The 15,811-nt window shown below is 41.1% G+C and overlaps 1 protein-coding gene across 2 annotated transcripts; it reads left to right on the forward strand.

Moving 5' to 3' along the window:
• The first annotated feature begins 164 nt into the window (after window positions 1-164).
• On the forward strand, window positions 165-15,805 carry gsk3ab (glycogen synthase kinase 3 alpha b). Of its 2 annotated transcripts, XM_008289141.1 has the most exons (11): window positions 165-230; window positions 334-519; window positions 5,778-5,965; window positions 6,077-6,160; window positions 7,129-7,239; window positions 11,726-11,856; window positions 12,097-12,301; window positions 12,575-12,670; window positions 12,911-13,097; window positions 13,481-13,558; window positions 13,729-15,805. In XM_008289141.1, the coding sequence occupies exons 2-11, from the start codon at window positions 345-347 to the stop codon at window positions 13,794-13,796; spliced, it is 1,323 nt and encodes a 440-aa protein (XP_008287363.1). In that variant the 5' UTR covers window positions 165-230; window positions 334-344; the 3' UTR covers window positions 13,797-15,805. The 2 variants fall into 2 exon arrangements, with proteins under 2 accessions (XP_008287363.1, XP_008287362.1); XM_008289140.1 differs by having other exon boundaries at window positions 200-519.
• Window positions 15,806-15,811: the final 6 nt, after the last annotated feature.

Genomic DNA, 15,811 nt, shown 5'->3' on the forward strand with positions numbered 1-15,811 from the left:
ATATGTGTACATAATCCCAACGTTAAATAAACACAATGCGCTGGAGTTAAACAATGCAAGAGTGATTTATTTCCCGTTAGCATTGTAGTGTGGATTCAAAGCCCTCAACGACTCAGTTTCCCATGAACCCTTGCGAGCGTTACGACGTTGTGCGTCAACTCCCCAGTCCCCCCACCATCACCGTTCTACAGAGGAAGAAAGGGGGAGACGGGCAACCTATACTGAACGCTGTAAGTGTAGTTTTTATTTATATCGAATATTGAAATCCACTTACATAGTTTAAGTCTCTGCCGGTGTGGCTGGTAATAACGTTCAACCTTGCCCCGGCTTTAGTTTACATAAATATGAGCGGCAGCGGGCGGCCCAGGACCAGCTCATTCGCTGAGCCTCCCGGAGCTCCCGGATCTGCTGCAGCCGGTGCCGGATCGTCAGTAGCCGGCGGAAGCTCGACAGGAAAAGCTGGGGCTTCACAAGCCAGTGGAAGCAGCTCGACGAGCTTTGGGAATTTGAAACTTCCTAGTAAGTATTATGCTATCTATCAGTCATAAGACCAATATGCGGCCTTTAGCAAAGCCTCGGGTTGTGCGTTATTTTAAAAACATTGTGTCGGACTGTATTTAATGTCGATTATTGTCGGTGGAGCTCACCTTAGCCAGCAAGATGTTAGCTGAGTGGCTAACTTATGTTAGCCGTCCAGCTAACGTTAGCTGTGTTTTTCATTAAGGTAGCAGTGCGATCAGGGCTTTTATCGATGGCTAACATTATCGTTAGCTGTGGCAGCAAGCTTAGAACTAAGCCGCTGATATTTCGACGTTAAGTATGGTTATGTTTTATTTTCCGGCTACATTATTTAACCACTATTATTGCACTGTAACACAAGAACAGACTTGGTGTTAGCCGACACTTTAACATATTCGACTTTAATATCAGAGGTGGAAGCTACCTAGCTTGCTAACACATCCAAAGGTTAGGCTGAAACCATGTAGTTGAATTTTATTTGATTTTATTTTCAATTTAAACTTGCACACATATTTTTAAAACGCTACGACATCGGGTAAAACATTACGTTGTGTGGTAACCTGAAAACATGGAAATGCTTGTCGGCCACAACGTCCCATAATACAGAGTTCCAGTAAGCCTTCATGTTTGCTTATTAACCAGCGAATGTTGACCTTACCTCAACATTATCTAACTGCTCGCCTGGATGCCCACACTTAAGCACACATGAAAACATTTATGCATGGGTTTAGACATCTGGTCAAGCTCAAATCTGTTCCAGGTTATCTTTGAAATCGGGAAAGTGAGAATCCTCTATTCTCCTGTCATGGAAACAGTTTAGCCAAACTGTATTTGTCACTGCACTTAGCCAGCTTTGTCAGCACTCTCAAGTGCAAGACATGTTCAGAATTACATTAGGTTTTTGTCCAACTTAGAAGAAGCTATAAACCGTTAAGTAGGCTGTCTACTTTCATGCAAACAGTCGGATCATACTCTTTCTGTTCACCATTTTGACTGCTGTACTGAACACCCTTGCTTGCCAACAAGATATTTTTTGCAGTTAGCTACAATGGTGTGATGACAAGAACTTGCAGAATGCTCACAGGTCATGTAGCTATGCAGTGGTAGCAGTTGACTGAAGATCTGGAGGCTTGGACAGCCTGGACGACAAAGGAAAATTAAGTCACAGGTCATGTTTCAAATCTTGAGGTTGATCAATAACTGATTGTTTCAACTGATGAAATGGCTAGCAAAGAATATAAATTAAATCTGAAATGTTGACGCAAATTGGTGTGTAGCAAATCTTTGCTGAACTTACTACGTGCAACCAATCAGTTTGTATGTATTTACTTTAAAGTGCATTATAATTTTACCATTGCACAATTTTCAGAATATCTCAGTTTTGATCATCAGGATCTGTATTTTCTGTGAAAGAATTTTCTTGTGTCAGAGGTGCAGAGACAAAAGTACTGTTTTAGGCCATGTCAACACTCCATCTCTACTTTTAGGCATTTCAGCCAAAACAAGTGTGACTGGACACACATATAAACTCCAGGCTTTAATTTGAATGTGCACATTGTGATTTCCTAAAGAATGATCCGTGCTTGCTGAGACACTGGAAGCTGTGTAGCACTGGTGACAAGAAGGCTGCTTATGCTACTTCAGCTCCCTCTGACTTTGCCACTAACCTGTGGTCAGACAACCTTTGAGCATGTTAGGGCCGGGTTATGGTTCCTCAGAACTAATACCTAAGATGTGCTGTGTGATCACATCAGACATTATATATGTGCCATCGTTTTTGCTGCATTGGATCATAATGGAATAATTGAGTAACAAATTAATAAAATAAAGCTGGACAGAGAAGTGCAGTGCCTAGCTCCTCTCTCACCTCCACACAACTAGCATGAAGTGGCTGTGAATGTCAGATCAACGGTGACACAGACAGCCCCTATGTGACATTGAAAAGTTGTAGACGGAGGGGGTTTCTGACACGGTATGCAGCTCTGACAGACCATTAACCCAATTTATAGAAACTGATCATCATGGTTTTAATGCAGCAGTGAATAAATGATCTTGATTAACAAGCCAAAGTTGAATCACTACTATAATACCTGTTTCAATCTAACAGAAATGGAAAAATGGCATTTTTGGCAACGCTAAAAGTCACTCTGACAGCAGAGGGTAGCATTTTTGTTTCCAATTTGTTGGGATCTAACAAAAAGTTGCAATTTTTAAAATGCCTGAAATGTATTCCAAATATGAATGTCTAAATTAAATAAGACACGATAAGAAGAGTAGTAATCTGAACAAGCATTTAGTACCAGCTTTACTACTTTCTTGGACATTTTAAATACTAGGGACACATTTATTTGAACAAAAAATATTGAATTCCCGAGCCATATGAAACAGTATTTGTCCTGTCTAGCTATCTGATCAGCAAACGAATGAGCTGTTAATGAAGTCTACTGAGGTGCATATAATGTGACTCTGATTGCCACTGGTTCGATTGAGGCCTCTGTAGTGTGTAGTTGTATGGATTAAAATTAATCAGTAGCTTTGGAGTGATTTATCTAAGCCCCGTGGTGTATATTTATCATCAAACACTATGAGGAATAGTACTAATAGACCGCTGATGATAAAATATTAGTTGTAATTGGTCACGCAACTACTGATCATTTTTCAGCAAATTAAAAGTGTGCTTGAGATTTACACTCGCAAACAATCTCCAAGGTAATTGCTTACTAAATGTGGGTGTGACGAAAGTCCCTCTCCTGTACTTATTAGCCTTGGATATTAGCAAGCAAAGCTATTCACTGACAGCTGAGTGCTCGTCTCTGCATTATTCAAGACACTATCATGCCACAGCTGCTCCATATTTAATGTTTTCCCCTCTGACTTAACTTGTTTAAAAAGAGTGTGAAAGTGATGCTAAGATGAAATACAAAGGCACAGCTGTAATATAGCAATGTGCAGGAACCACACCGCCACTGACGGCAAAAGCGGAATATTTCCTGCTGACCTGAGGGGAGAGATGAAATCCAGGGCAATCATGTGAATTTGCCACCCGCTGCTGTTTATTGTTAACCTTAGAAAAAGTTTGGGCTGGAGAGGTTCAAAAATAGAGAAGTATACTTTTGTAGTTTGTTATAGTCAGCTGGTGACAGTGATCTAATTTTCTATTGACTAAACCATCAAACGATTTTTTGTTAAAGCTTATGTATTCATCCATCCGTCCTCTATGCTTCCTTATCCTGAGGACGGCACCCTGGACAGGACACAGGTCCAACTCAGAGAGACAGACAACCACGCAACCATGCTCACACTCAGATACGGCCAATTTAGAATCACCAAGTAACCTACAATGCATGACTTTGGCCTGTGGCAGGACGCTGGAGCACCTGAGGAAAACTCATGTAGGCACAGGGTGCAGCGACGTTAGGACTTTCTAGCTGTGCTGCACCACCATGGCATCCGTATGTATTCACACAGGCAGAAATGACAGTCGATAAAGCCAGGCCATGCCATTATTGTTTGGTTATGGGGTTTATTTTTTTTAAAGATACTCAAATTTATTGTTGTGTGACTCCATTTTGAATGTTGGAGACGTACTAGAAATCAAAAAGGGTCCTGTTGAGACAGGCGAAGTGAGCAAGCCCAGAAAATGGTAGCACCTCTGGGTGTGCTACTGTCCATGCAATTTTATTACAGGCTCTGACAAGTCTTTTGGCAATGCGCCTCTTCATCTGCTGTTCTTACCCTCCTCTTGTTGTTGCTTCTGGTGCCCGTTTGTCACATCATTCTTGACCCAACACGTGCGCAGACGTGGAACACCGAGCAGCTACTTGACCCTAACTTAAGATGTCACATATCATTAGATCTTGAGTGTCTCCCGTTGCTTCATTTCTGCAAAGTCAAAAGTCAGCCCGGCTATGACACTGACAAGATGGAAACACACACCTTGTACGTGTGCGTGAAACAGTCTTTAAATGCCAGAGATCACACTTGTCCTTCATGTGACGTGATGAGGGTGTAGTAGCCATTTTCCTGTGTTCCAATTCATCATGTCACTTCGTCAGCAAAACTAATTAATTTTGATTTGTCACATTTAAATACACCCACATTTAAGTGAGTGTTCTCAGTGTAGTCAGAAGTCACAAATGCAGATAAAACGTGGAATGAGAAGTTATTTGAACTTGCAGATCAAAACATATGAATCCTAAGAAGCCAATACCAAGCATCCACACCACATTCTGAAAGTTGACATTTACACCCACTTGACACTATGATTGGCCAGGTTTACCGATACGAGATAGGAGCCAGGATGGATATGTTCACAATGTCTGATGATATAACTCACCATGACCTGGTTTCATTTCAAAGTTTTGGAGAATTCTCTGGATCTTACTTGCATCATGTTGTCACTAAACATGCCTACCCATGTTCACAAAAACTTTTCTACTGCTGCACTTCTAGCAGCGTACAACATGCAGTAAATGCAAGTATGCGCTTAAGGAGCTCTTAAACAACTCATTCATGGATGATATATGTACGTTATTGTAATGGGAATATTGACGTAATGGAGAGGACACGGTCGCCCAGCTGAAACTGTAATTGAGACTGTTGAACTATATTCAGGTTGTGTTAAAGCTACAGCGGGGATGGCTCAGCGCATGTCTCACAACTTGGATTTGAGACGCATTGCAAGCTGGGCTGCACTTTTCTTGCTGCAGGGAGTTTAAACAAGATTAAACTGACTTACCAAAACTATCCCGCTATAGGGGATGTTATTGGGTCGTGGCTGCAAGGAAAACTAAGAGTATTTTGTAATGTATTTGGTAAATAGTAATTTGAGATTTTAACTGTAGTATGTTTGGAAAACTGTTGTGGTGTCAGGTTTCGGTTAATTGTGATGACATGGGATGGCTCTTTGACATCAGTCTCAAATGAATGGGTCAGTTGACCTGAAACTTGTGCATGAATCCACAGAGGTTTAGGGTAGTTTTACTCAGGGGAGCAGGGGGGAGGTGTTAATGTTCATGTTGAGCTTCTGTCTGTGAGAGGGACTGGTTTAAAGGCTGAACCAGGGAGGGTTGTATTCACATCATTTTATCAATGAGAAATGTGTGTGTTTTTATGCCATTATTATTTAAATACAGCATCTTTTGTATTGGCTTCATTTAAATATATGTCAGTTTGATGTGAGACCAGAATTCTCCACATATTCAAATGTATGCTTTCACGATCTCTCTGACTGGTTGTATTTATGCTGTCATTCACAGGAGACAGTGGCAAAGTGACGACAGTGGTAGCCACACCTGGCCAGGGCCCCGATCGCCCTCAGGAAGTGTCCTACACAGACATTAAGGTTATAGGAAATGGGTCCTTTGGAGTCGTCTACCAGGCACGCCTCATCGACAGCCAGGAGATGGTGGCAATTAAGAAAGTTCTCCAAGACAAAAGGTTTAAGGTATGCTTAGACAGGCTGACTTGGTGAGATAATGACAGTAAAGTAAAATGCTGCAGTTTGACAACCTGTGGATTGCTCTCACTTTTCCCCATTTCCTTTACTTCATTTCAGAATAGGGAGCTGCAAATTATGAGGAAATTGGACCATTGCAACATTGTGAGGCTACGTTACTTCTTCTACTCCAGCGGAGAGAAGGTGTGTATGCTCTCACCTTTTTGTTGTGAGCGGTTTCACGATGAAACACTCTGCTTCCACGCCCAGGCAATTAATGGTGCATGCATGAATGATGATTCATAGACACGTTTTAGACAAGTTAATCTTGGTCTTTATTATATAACACGCATTACTTAGAGTTGTAGGGATCTAAGCTTTTTTTTTTTTAACCGAATTGCTCATTGATTATTGTAGGTTTACGATCTCTTGTGACTTGAGCAACAGAAGATGATGACTTTAGGACACACTGACAGGCTCCTCAACCTTTTGGTGCACAACTTATCTTGCGTACACTCCAGAAATAAAATCTGTGTGCCTCTAAATTCCTTAGCTCAAGCTGCATCTTTATATGTTAGCTGTGTTCAATGACCTGTATTTTATGTGAAATCCAGCACGGCAGGCGAACTGCATTCATCTCACAAGCATAGAATCCTGTGGAGTTCAATCTATTGTAACTCTGCTTCTGTACATAGAAATCATCTCAAATAAGAAACAACATACAGCTAATTATTGAAGTACTTTGTTGGTGTCTATGAATCTGCATTACTTTCCTGTAACGGTGCTTGGAGTTTAGTGTGCATTAGCAATATTAGCAGTCGGTGGTGTTCAAACCTATATATGTGTGTTTTATTACCTGTAAAGTGTAAATGCTGCTCAGCTGTAGCTGTTTCATGCTTCCAGCAAATAATTACTTAAGATGGCTCAAAGCACAAAATAAATGTTTAATTTCTTTTCTAATATCTGTCTAAAAGCCAAGTTAAATCGTATAGCTAATCAATACATACAACTGCTTCTTTTTTTTTTTTAACTCCCCATGTATAGTTCAACATGTTTCTTTACATTGGTACAGATTTATTGTTTTGTGAAGAAATAACTTGATTTGGAGTGGTTTAGATTCTTTTTCTACCTGTGCTTATACAATTCTCTTTCCTGTGTTTCCTCTCTACCAGAAAGATGAGGTGTATTTGAATCTTGTGCTGGACTACGTCCCGGAGACAGTGTACAGGGTGGCTCGGCACTTCAATAAGGCCAAGACCACCATCCCCATCATTTATGTTAAGGTAGGTAGAAACAAAACACACGACTGGGTGGGCTTATCCGGCCATTTCCCCCTCACTGCATTCACCAAGCCTCTGCATCAAAACATTCATTCATGTGCCTTACTAAGGTATGACCAACAGCATTTCTGGATTATACAGTCGTGATCCGAAGTTTACCTACACGTGTAAAGACCGGAAATATCATAGCGGCCTTAAGTTTCCAGTACCTCCTACAACTTTTAGTTTCCTATGATGGAATGATTGAAACACATGTGTCTTTGTCAAAAAACAATCATGCATTTTGGTTCTTTCATAGATTTATTACAGGTCTTCTGGAAATTTGATTACAATCTACTTAAAGCAATTCTAATGTTTGGTTAAATGTCTTGTGGCCATTCTCAACTCAGTTAGGGGCTTTTGGTAGCATCATAAGCTTCTGGTTGTATCTTTGAGCACTCGTCTGGACAGAATGTACTCCAACACAAACTACATTTATTGCCTTTTTGACACAGACCTGTTTCTTCAGAGCAAATCTACAGATTCTTGATGAGTTTTAAGTCAGGACTCCAGGAAGGCCAGTCTAACACCTTAATTCTAGCCTGCTTCAGCTATGTCTGTGTTTAGGGTCTTTGGGTCTTGGTGCACTTGGGTATTCTAACAAGACAACCTTCGGGTCTGACCAGTCAACATTTCTGTATCACTTTTAACACGGCACAAGTCTGAACTGAACCGTCACATAGACATGCACAAGCAGCCGGACTTCAAGTTGTGTCAAGTGATTTAGGGAAGGATTTATTTTCGACTTTTTAGCATCAGGATTCATCTGAAAACTTTACAGAGACTCTTCTTACAGTTAGCGTGCCAAAACCGCAGCACACCTTTTACACACACTTTGCCGTACAATGTCAAATCTATTAGACAGCGAAATGAATTGTTGATAATAATATAACCAACCATAACAACTAAAACAATAATGATACTCACCAATAATGAATTTAGTCCAAGTTGTTTTTCTACCCTACAAGATTTTGGGTGAAGCTGAAGTTTGTTTCTTCCAGCTGTTTGGAACTGTCCCCTTTGTTTAGTTTGTTTAGTACCTGCAGCATCAGACAGCAGTAGGATCCATATGTGCATCTCCAAAGAGAGAGAGTTGCACACATTTGCACACTGAACAACAGCGCCGATAACTTAATTAAATTCCCATAATTATAAATGATCCCAGAAAGAGCATGGAGAGCGGATCAGTGTGGACTCGGCAGGTCACACCATGTTGGCCTGCATGTCTTCACATCAGACAGGTGAATTGTTACAACGTGGCAGTTTAGTTTCTTTGTAGTTTATTACATGAGCATTAGAGCATTAGACAGTGGTGGGATCCACGAGTGTCTCCAAAAAGAGAGAGAGCTGCATGCAATTATGCAAGGAGCACCAGTAGTAACTTCATTAATTAGGTAATGATTAAATTATCCAGACACAGAGAAAGAGCTGCAGCAGGTCACACTATGTGCTTTTCTTCACTTCAGACAGGTGAGTCTACACACACAGAGTCCCAGATTTTTAGCTACAGATAATGATTTTAGATAGATTGACACTTTATTTAGGCTGCAAGCTGTCTCAGGGGTTAGTACCGTCGCTTTGCAGCTAGAAGGTCGCCGGTTCACGACACCTGAGATCTTTCTGTGTGGAGTTTGCATGTTCTCCCCGTGCAGTGTGGGTTCTCTCCGGGTTCTCCAGCTTCCTCCCACACAGTCCAGAAACATGTTGAGGTTAACTGGTGATTCTAAATTGTCTGTAGGTGTGAATGTGAGTGTGCTTGGTTGTCTGTCTCTAAGTATAGCCCTGTGATAGACTGGCGACCTGTCCAGGGTGTCCCCTGTCTTTGCCCTGAGTCTGCTATGATGGACTTCAGCCCCCCGCAACCCAAGTGAGGATTAAGCGGTGTATAGATAATGGATCGATAGATGCATTATTCATCCCCTTGGTGAATTCAATATGTAAATATTTCATTACATCGCAATTGTCCTCAGATTGAATCCTGGGTTTTTAGTTTAACAGTTTAAGAAATCACAGATAATCAAGCATGTCACTTATTTGGACACTTTAATCAGCTGCTATTAGTTTGGTTTTAGTCTGTTATTGCATTATTATTTGTTATACATCACTTAGTGTATTGACTAGTCTCACATGAATGACAAATATCCTATGTGTACCACGGTACTCTCCGGTGCTGTGATGTAATCAGTGTAATCTGAATGCAGCCATGAGGAATGTTAACAGAAAAGTGACCTGTGTCTGAGTGACTACAATGCAGGCACTTTGCTGCAAACAGCCCCAGAGCAGAATGCTACCACCACCCTGCTCGACAGTAGGTTTGGTGTTCTTGGGGTTTAAAGGCCTCACCTTCTCTAATCCAAACATTTTGCTCACTCATTTTTGTTTCATCTGACCACAAAACCATCTTTCAGAAGGCCTTTTCTTTGTCCATGTGATCAGCAGCAAACTTCAGCCAAGCTTTAAGGTTTTAAAAAAAAAAAGGTTTTCTTCTTGGACGGCAACCTCTCGACCTATGATGACGTAAAACACGCTTGACTGTGGACACTGACATCTGTGTTCCAGCAGCTTCTAATTCATTGCAGACCTGCTTTTTGGTGATCCTTGGTTAACTCTTGACCATTCTGACCAGTTGCCAGCAGCAGGTGATAGTTTGCATTTTCCTCCTGATCATTGCGGTGACACGACTGTACCATGCACTTTATACTTAAAAATCTTGGGATCTGAAGCATCTTTAAATGGCTCCAAGTAACTTTGCTGACTCATTCAAGCCAATTATTTGCTTCTTCAAATGTGTACTCGGCTCCTTAGACTTCTTCATTGCAGTGTTTCTGGTTGAGACTAATGATTGAATCAAATGGGCTCCATTTGAATGGACTCAGGGAAGTCAGCAGCTGTAATCACTCACAAGAAGATAAGATGTCGTGCCACTAAGAGCATTTGATTGTACAACATTCTACATCACTAAAAATTGATGATTCAAGTTGCTGTATGTGCATTTTTCACCCAGAAGAGTTTTTTGATTATTTCCAGAAGTCCTATAATAAATCTATGAAAGCACCAAAATGCACGATGGTGTTTGTATCAGTCCATAATAAAAAAAAAAAAAGAGTTGTAGGAGTCATTGAAAATCAAGGCTGTCGTGATGTACATGTTCTTTACAAGTGTATATAAACTTCTGTTCACAATATATAAAGTGCAGTTATAATCTTACGTAAGCAGAAGATCTGTCTGACTACAAACAAACTTGTTGTGTTGATTCTCCAATGCTTCCTAAGGTTTTTTTTTGGTTTTTTTAAACCCCCATAAGTTTATCCTTTTTGGTGGTGATGTGGGTTTAATGCACCAGACGTATTTTTAGCTGTAGCCTCTAATGCTGGTTTTTGGGGGAGCCCTGACTTCAGGAACGCAAAACAACCTTAAATTTATCACAGTCTGCAATCATCTCTCTCTCTCTCTCTGTCTGTATAATACTGGAAGAGATTACATTTAAATATTTCATCTCCAGCTTTTAAATTGAATGAGGATGGCTGCACATCTTTAGGGAGAATATTTCTTATGTTATTTTGGGGTTGAAATACACGACTGCAGGCTGCTCAGACACCACACAGCTGCTTTCATCACATCAAACCTATATGGTACACCCAAAAGAAGAATTGCTGCACATGTGACTGGAACATGACAAAAATGTGTGTAGTCACCTTTGTAAGAAACGATATTGCTGTTTGATAATACTGATTAAAAGAGCCAACTTGCTTTTTTTTTTTTTTTACTCGAAGCACAGTGCAGCGATGTTCATTGGACCCTAAGTTCAGTGTTTCCTAACTTGCAGGCTTGGGACCATTTAAATACTTCAAGGTTTACCTGCAACCCCTCATCACAGCTTTAGCTGACTATAAATATGCACGCAGTTGCACTAAAGAGCAATTATTTATTTGTGAAAAATTAGAGCAGCAAAGAGGGCAAACAATGGAGTTGCAGTGCATTCTGCTGGACAAACTATGCTATGACACCATTTTAACTTACTCCAATCCTTTTTTTATCTGCATTGTGTTTTTCTAAAATAAGCTTTTGTATTGGACGATATAAATGCAGATACCAATGAACTTTGAAAAAATCATCTTTAAGAAAAAATGTAATAATCAATCCACCAATCCAGTCCAGGCCCCTTTTTTATTTAATGGTAATAGTTGTGATTGTTCTGGGCCATATTGTCCCAAGTGGTTTTCTGTCACACTTTAGCAGGTGTGATCATGAAACAAGCATTAAATTGGATTCTACATGATATTAAAAATGTCCTAAAGCATTTTAGATTTAAGTTGATGGACCCTGCAGAAAGCCTAATGGAGCGTTGAAGCTCCCATGACCTGTGTTCTTTCCTTTTTTTCTTGGGGTTTGTGTGTGATTCTCTTAAACACTGTTGGGCATAACGCCAACCCTCCCTTTTACCCCTCAGGTGTACATGTACCAGCTGTTCCGCAGTCTGGCTTATATCCATTCCCAGGGTGTGTGTCACAGAGACATCAAGCCTCAGAACCTCCTGGTGGACCCAGAGACGGCCATCCTCAAACTCTGTGACTTTGGCAGGTCAGTAGCAGATGCTGCCTTTGGACACGTCTGTTTTTCTTTCTATTGTGGCGACTGTTTGTGTCTCACTGCTGCCGGTTTGTGTAACTGTCTTTGTCAGTTTCGGCTTTCCCTGTGTAGATGTCTTGATCACTTACATGCTCTAGTTTGTGAAACAAACACACATGCTGTTCATGCTGACTGGCACTTTTATCTTCTACTGTGTGTTGATCATCATCTCCCTCTTCTAAAACCTTCTAGTGCAAAGCAGCTGGTTCGAGGGGAGCCAAATGTGTCCTATATTTGCTCACGGTACTATCGTGCCCCAGAGCTCATATTTGGCGCCACCGACTACACATCCAACATTGACATCTGGTCAGCCGGCTGTGTGTTGGCTGAGCTGTTGCTGGGGCAGCCCATCTTCCCCGGGGACAGTGGTGTAGACCAGCTAGTAGAGATCATCAAGGTAAAGTAAACACGTTGTAAACAGTGAAGAAAAAACAAACCACTATAACAGAGTTTCAGCAAGTGAGGTGGTTTGGTTGTTGTAAGTGTCAGAGTGGATCTCAGCGCTGCATATGTACAGACAAAAATGTAAAAAAGAATCAGCTCAAGCCATGAGCACTTGAAAACTGGTGGTATTATATGTAGAACAATATCTCCAAAAGGGCAATGTGCTCTCTATAGAACTGATAAACTGACATTTACAAGTCTTAACTTTTCACTCCTGCTTTGTCAGGTTTTGGGGACACCAACAAGGGAGCAGATCCGGGAGATGAACCCTAACTACACAGAGTTCAAATTCCCACAGATCAAAGCACACCCTTGGACAAAGGTATGTTCCCATTACTGCACAACGTCGGTGCTGAGCAGCAGTTCACCATACAGTCAGTGTCGAAAATGTTAGAAGTGAACATTTTATTTACTTTAAATTTTGACTAGATGTAAGTAGGCTTTTGTTTTGTTTTTGAAATGCTTTGCACACTTTCTTTGCAGGAGTCTTCAGTCACTTGCACCCAGACTCCTGCATATCATTTATCAGTTTCAACATTTTTCTCTTTCTTCCTCTTGCCAGGTGTTTAAGCCTCGTACCCCACCAGAGGCCATTGCCCTCTGCTCTCGACTGCTGGAATACACACCAGTGACCAGGCTGTCTCCCTTGGAGGCATGTGCGCACGCCTTCTTTGATGAGCTGCGCCAGCCCAACACCCGCCTGCCCAGTGGACGAGAACTGCCGCTTCTCTTCAACTTCAGTCCCGTTGGTCAGTCTACTTCATATTTTCTTTTCCTCTATTATTATCGATTTCTTACATTTTCACGTAGGGCTGAACAGATGTCATCATTGCAATATGAGTCACAATTTAAAAAAACAAAACAGTATGCTCCCCAATGTCTGGAGATTGATTTGTAGGTCTGTGCGTTTTTGTAGTACCACAATCAATGCTTCATTTGTAATGTTGTGACACATTTTACCAGTTTGGTTATTGCTTTCAGCCATATTGGTATTTTGCTGAATTTTTCAGCCCTATTTTCACATATCGTCACAAAGATGCTAAGTTAGTTTCCTTCAAATGTCAACAGTTCATCCTGTTATCATGCCAGCACTATATGATTTTAAACATTTGTTTGTTTCCTCCACTCTCAGAGCTGTCTATCCAGCCCCAGTTGAACTCCACACTCATTCCTCCTCACGCTCGTGCACAGACATCGCCTGCCTCACATGGTATGTATAGTAGCAAAACAGCACTCTTTCTGTCCTGTAGTTCTTGTTATCAGTGTATTAGCTGCTGAGTGATAGTAAATTAAAGTAAAATTATATAAATTCTATTTTGACAATGATTAGGTGTTGGGTAACACGTAGTCTTCTTTTCTTTATTTTTCCTTCCCCTGCAGAGGGCAGTGTGTCAGACAGTACCGCCCAGCCCAGCTCAGCACCTGGATCCCTCAACAACAGCACCTGAGCATTAATCCCTCTGTCATATTTTCTGTTTCTTCCCCCATTTTCCTTTTCTTTCCTCTGCTCCTCTCCCTCTCAACCTTCCTCCTGGCTCCAAACCCCTACAATAGAGAAAAAAAACCAACAACTAGACATACCCACATAAACACTCAGCATTGCTATGTTCCCTGAATGCTAACAATTTCCAGTAGAAAACGATGCCTACAGCTCCTTGCTTCAGAAAGCTGTGGGTTGTTTTAAAAACAACATTTTTGGTAACTGAGCTTCAGCTTAAAATAAGCTGCAGCTTTACGTCCGGGGTGGCCCTTGTCTGGCTTCTAAGAATAATAAACCTTTACATTGGTTAGGTAGGATGTTTAGGAGATGTGGAGGAGGGTTGTACATGTCGTGTAGATTTTCTGTATTATAATCAATCCTTTTTAAAGTTTGTTTTATTTACATTAGCTAATTTTTATGTGTGGCCGTGGTGCCATAGGTTTGGATCCTGATTGGCTATAAAAACTGAGAATGAGGGCAGCGTTTAAGGCCTCACTAATATTGACAATCATCCTCAGTCGGGTCAAAAAATGGCAGACTTGTACTGTACATAGCGTTTGATTGTACAGCCCACTGTGTAGACTAGTGGCTCTACTGTCTCTTTCTCCCCTGAACTCGACTCAAGTTATCAGTTTACCAAGCCCAGTGGCGAACACGCGAAGAATATTTTTTAGTGTTCCACTTTGCTGCAAGACAGAACATACTGGCATTTTAGATAGGAAGTGGTTTTAAATTTTATTGCAAAGGAGAGCACCACAGCCGGTCTTTACGGTTTGTTTTCTTGAGTATTAGCTCCTTAACTGCCTTTTATTTGAATGAGAGGGAGCTTTATACGAGCAGAGTGCATATCTTCAGTTTCTTCATTATAAGCTCATGTCTTCATTGGTTAAGCTGGAAACCAAGCGTTTCGTGTTGATCCTCAAGTGAGTGTTGCACATCTCCAAAGGGTGTAGAGGGAAACAAGAGGGGGCAAGTTATGTGTACTGTCCAGCTGTTAACATAACGTCACACAGAGAGAAGCCGTCACTGTGGGCCTCCAGTGTTGCGTCTGACACGGAAGCCTCAATGTCTCAAATGTAATTAACACAGTCGCCTGGCATTGTAGGGTGAATAATCACCTCATTAATTTTGTCACTTTACGGTGTTGGGTTTCATATCAACGAGATTGTGTTGAAGACCGAATACAGGTGCGGGGGGAGGGGGGGTATAGACAAACTACTGGATGCTCTCACCTGCGCTCACTTGACTCATCGCTGTCATCTCAGCCAGTATACACAGTTAGTGTTTGTGCAGGACTGTGAATTCATTTTATTTGGTTTGTGAGAGTGATTTGTTGAAGTCCTCTTTGCCCCTTTCAAAACAGCCTGCCTTTGATACTCATATCATGTTGTTCTCGTCCTGTATTGGTGGTCAGAGCTGATCTGGAACGATTAGCGCAGCTATCGGTCCTTCGCCGACATGGACTACTTTTCTTTCTTCCAACACGCACATGTGCATGTTCAGTCCAAGTTTACCACACTATGTTACTTCCACTGATATCAGTAATAATCTGACCAGGAATTATGCTCAAACCCCTGAAACCCAACAGCTTTTGGAGCCTCCCCTCCCTTTCCTTCTTGTTTTCATCCCTCTGCCTTTTGCTTCCTCCTATCCTCCTTTTTTCACTGCTAAACTGTAAATATCAAGTACCTTTTATTTTATTTTGTTATTTTTGTTATTATTGTTATTATATTGTTGTTCTTGTAATTTTTTTTTTTTCTCTAGTAGACCGGTGCAGCAGCAGCCGGACTGTTTATCCTCAGTCGCAGTCTGTAAATATGATTTCATTTCAGTCCCTGGTTCAGGAGGGGAAAACAGAACAAAATGTTTCATTTTTATTCTCTCTCCCTTCATTTCTCTCTTCACAACTTTCCCCTTTCACCATAATTGCTGTCATAACTGTTTTATTTATTGTATTGTGTTTTCGGGGGGAGGGGTGGGGGG

The sequence above is a fragment of the Stegastes partitus genome, unplaced genomic scaffold (assembly GCF_000690725.1).
Source record: "Stegastes partitus isolate 25-593 unplaced genomic scaffold, Stegastes_partitus-1.0.2 Scaffold595, whole genome shotgun sequence".
In the NCBI taxonomy this organism is placed as follows: domain Eukaryota; kingdom Metazoa; phylum Chordata; class Actinopteri; family Pomacentridae; genus Stegastes; species Stegastes partitus.